Genomic DNA, 3,722 nt, shown 5'->3' with positions numbered 1-3,722 from the left:
GGTGGCGGATGTGTATCATCCAAGTTAGCAAGTTGACAAATTATGAACACTGATTTTAGGGTCGGATCTCAGCGGAATGAAGGACATACTATTCAATTATTACTCCATAAACAACTGATTCAAAATGCGTGAAATTTATTTTCGAATACAAGAATATATTTTCATCTAAACTAATGACTAAGCGCACACCATTTCTTCCGTTAGGACTAATATATCACCGAAGTATGCAGCCTTCAACCCTAACCCTGGGTGGCCCTCAGCCGAGCGATCATGGAGTCCAGCAGGGCCAAATCAAACTCGGGGTTGTTGGTGGCACGCAGATCCTGCAGCAGCTGGATAACGTGGTCTGGTGCTGGTGGTTCAATTGGCAGATGAGCACCCTGCGCTCGGAATCCATTTCCATCGGCAGCATAGCTCAGCTGGATTTGTACTCCTTCCGGGGAGACATAAGCAAACTCACCGGCCGCCGTGAGACCATCCTGGCTACGCTGGATCGCTCGGATTCCGTTACTGGTTTCGTAGTTATACGCATAGCTGCCATCCTCGTTGATTATTTGATCCTGGGCCAGGATAGTCGCGTCGGCATCACCCGTGGCATACCGTTGTGGAGCGGCAAGAGCTACGGCTACCACTAGCGAGGCGATATACTTTGGGAGAGATATAAAGAAGGTTCTTGTAAGAATTTATGTTATCTATTGTTCGATTACTTCTTTAACTCACCAATTTCTTATACATTTTAACAAGTATAAGCCTGTCTGGTGAGATAGTTAAGGGAGGCTACGAATGTTGTTACTGAATATCATCTCGGAAGCGCGCATCAGTTTATATACTTCTCACACCCCATCGCATATCTTGAACTAGAAGAAGATCAAAATGTTGCAAGATTTTGAGAGCGAAAGTTTCATATGCATAAAATCTGTATCAGGACAATGTAGATGTAAAGCCCCTTCCTGATGCCAACAAAATAAGGGCTTATTGTCATTCATTTGTTTCTCAACTTAAGAAATATTGAGTTATAAAACTACATTAGGTTGTGCCCACCTGTTCGCTTTTTCAAAGTGTATTCAAATATTGGAAATGTCACTAAAATCGATTTGCGGGGGTCTATTTTGTTTTGACTTTTTTCCCTGCCATGGTTGTTTGATAATGCAAATTTTATATCTGATCGGAAGGTGTGTGAATCAACGCGAACTCACGCGCATACCACCTCCTCAAACGAATCCGACTCAAAACGCATTCTCCAGTTATTCTGCAGATAGGCATCTGTTTCCTGACTCTGCGCACGAGAGTTGTTATCAAAACTCGATTTTTCGAAACGAAAAATCCTTCAGAGTAAAAATAAAACTGCTACACAAAAGTTCAAACCATCTTCTTCTGCATGAATGAAAGCAACCAATTTGACGATTTCTTAGCGGCATTTGAGCGATCTCCTCGTGTCTCGAAGGTCGAAAATAGTGCGCCAAAAAGAGTGGCGCGCGCGCGCCTATTCTCGTGGCGTAGGGAAACTCGGTCATGTTCGTCTTCTTCCAGTTTGAGAGATGCGATTGGGGCGCGAGATATATGTATATAAACCGATGCGTGCTTCCGAGATGATATTCAGTAACAGCTTTCGTTGCTTCCCTTAACCATCTCACCAGCCAGGTGCTTTTATAATCTTTGAAAATGTACAAGAAATTGGTGAGTTTGAGAAGTGAACAAACAATAAATAGAACATATTCTCACAAAAACCTTCTTCACTCCTTTAAAGTATTTCGCCTCGCTAGTGGTGGCCGTGGCTCTTGCCGCACCACAGCAGAGATACGCTACGGGGGATGCTGATGCGACTATCGTGGCCCAGGATCAGATCATCAACGAGGATGGCAGCTATGCGTATAACTACGAAACCAGTAACGGAATTCGAGCGATCCAGCGTAGTCAGGACGGACTCACGGCGGCCGGTGAGTTCGCTTATGTAGCCCCGGAAGGAGTACAAATCCAGCTGAGTTATGCCGCCGATGAGAATGGATTCCGGGCGCAGGGTGCTCATCTGCCAATTGAACCACCAGCACCAGACCACGTTATCCAGCTGCTGCAGGATCTGCGTGCCACCAACAACCGTGACTTCGATTTGGAACTGCTTGACTCCATGATCGCTCGGCTGCGGGCTACCCAGGGTTAGGGTGGGAGTCATGATTTTCGGTGATACGTTGTTCCTAACGGAAATTGTAAATTGTGTACTCATCTCTTTGGGAGGAGATATTCGATAGTCATTAGGTTAAGTCAAAAAAAACGGAAATAAATCTCAAAAATTACAAATATTTCAATGCGTGGATTATATCTAATTCATTGGATAAATTCTCAATTCCATAGCTACCCATTCTCCAACCAATATCATCATTATTTCGAATCTGCCAGGTTCCAATAAAAGGGCATAGCTGTTTATTGCAGGATGTACAGCACGAAAAAATTGCAGAATTTCAGAATCCAGTGACTCCAAATACTTTTAAATATTGAAACAAGATGCATGCTATTGGTAAATAACGGGTGTTAAATAAAAAATGAGAATTTTTTCAATACCTTTCTGTAACTCAAATAAAGAGCGTAAAATTTTCTTTCTCCAAGAAAATTGCTCTTTGGGCTCCCTAGAAACAGTAGGCGTGTTTGGTTTTGCTAGTTTGAATTTAGTCAAAGCAAAGATGGCGTCGAAACAGCACGTGCTCCGCGAACGCATTGTACTGTTCTACGAGACGCATTTCCATTAAGGAACATTTTAAGGAAGAAAATGTACCTGTCAGTACGATATATCGTATCCTGGGTTCCCTGAACGTAGAGCGGAAGGTCGGAAGTGGTCGTCCGGTGACGATAATGACGAAGCAGAGGAAGACATCGTTAAAGAAGCTGTTTGACAACAAGGACGTAACCAGCCTGCGTGACGCCGGTCGGAAATATGGCTGCTCCCACGTATTGATCCATCGGACCCTCAAGATGGAAGGAATCGTCTGCAGGAAGAAGACGAGGTCGCCGGAGTACACGGAGGAGCAGATTGAGACGGTTAAATCACAGTGTCGGTGGATGACCAAAAAATACCGCGAAACGTTTTCGTTCTGGACGACGAAAACTATTTTCCGCTGTCCAAAACGCATATTCCAGGAAATGATAATTACTACTCCAGCGACAAGTCATCCACACCGCCTGAAGTGAAATACAAGTTTAAGCACAAGTTTGAAAAAAAGGTTATGTTGTACATCGCAATTTCCGACCGGGGCATTTCAAAACCTTGGTTTAAGCCGAGCGGTCTGGCAATCAACCAACAAATCTATCGAGAAGAGTGCCTCGATAAAATCCTGCTGCCGTTCCTGAACGAGCATCACGCGGATGGGAAGTACGTCTTCTGGCCGGACAAGGCGTCTTCCCATCACGCCAAAACGACGCTGGCGTATCTTGAGGAGAAAAAGATACCGTTCGTGCCGAAAGATCGTAACCCAACAAACTTGCCCCAGTGCCGCCCAATAGAGGATTTCTTTGGCTCACTCAGTGCCCTAGTGTATAAAAACAATTGGAGGGCCAAGGACACGAAGCAACTGACTACAAGAATCCGGAATTGTATCCGGAAAATGGACGTAAGTGCCGTACAACGTTGTTGTGAGAGCATCGCGACAAAGTTGCGTCGAACAGCAGACCACGGCCCTCACTCAAACATTCACTGACATTTTTTTGAAGAAAATACATTATGTTATTAATAA

General features: G+C 44.4%; 2 protein-coding genes across 2 annotated transcripts; one reads left to right on the top strand and one right to left on the bottom strand.

Moving 5' to 3' along the window:
- Positions 1-239: 239 nt before the first annotated feature.
- LOC129770977 (cuticle protein CP14.6-like) lies at positions 240-735 on the bottom strand. The gene is made up of 2 exons (XM_055774196.1): positions 721-735; positions 240-647 (listed from the first exon to the last, which is right to left on the bottom strand). Exons 1-2 carry the CDS (start codon positions 733-735, stop codon positions 240-242), a joined length of 423 nt encoding a protein of 140 aa, XP_055630171.1.
- Positions 736-1,604: 869 nt separating this feature from the next.
- Positions 1,605-2,158, top strand: LOC129770976 (cuticle protein CP14.6-like). The gene is made up of 2 exons (XM_055774195.1): positions 1,605-1,677; positions 1,748-2,158. Exons 1-2 carry the CDS (start codon positions 1,663-1,665, stop codon positions 2,156-2,158), a joined length of 426 nt encoding a protein of 141 aa, XP_055630170.1. The 5' UTR covers positions 1,605-1,662.
- The last annotated feature ends 1,564 nt before the right edge of the window (positions 2,159-3,722 follow it).

This window comes from Toxorhynchites rutilus, chromosome 2 (genome assembly GCF_029784135.1).
Source record: "Toxorhynchites rutilus septentrionalis strain SRP chromosome 2, ASM2978413v1, whole genome shotgun sequence".
Classification (NCBI taxonomy): domain Eukaryota; kingdom Metazoa; phylum Arthropoda; class Insecta; order Diptera; family Culicidae; genus Toxorhynchites; species Toxorhynchites rutilus.
This window is presented reverse-complemented; position numbering and strand designations above follow the sequence as displayed.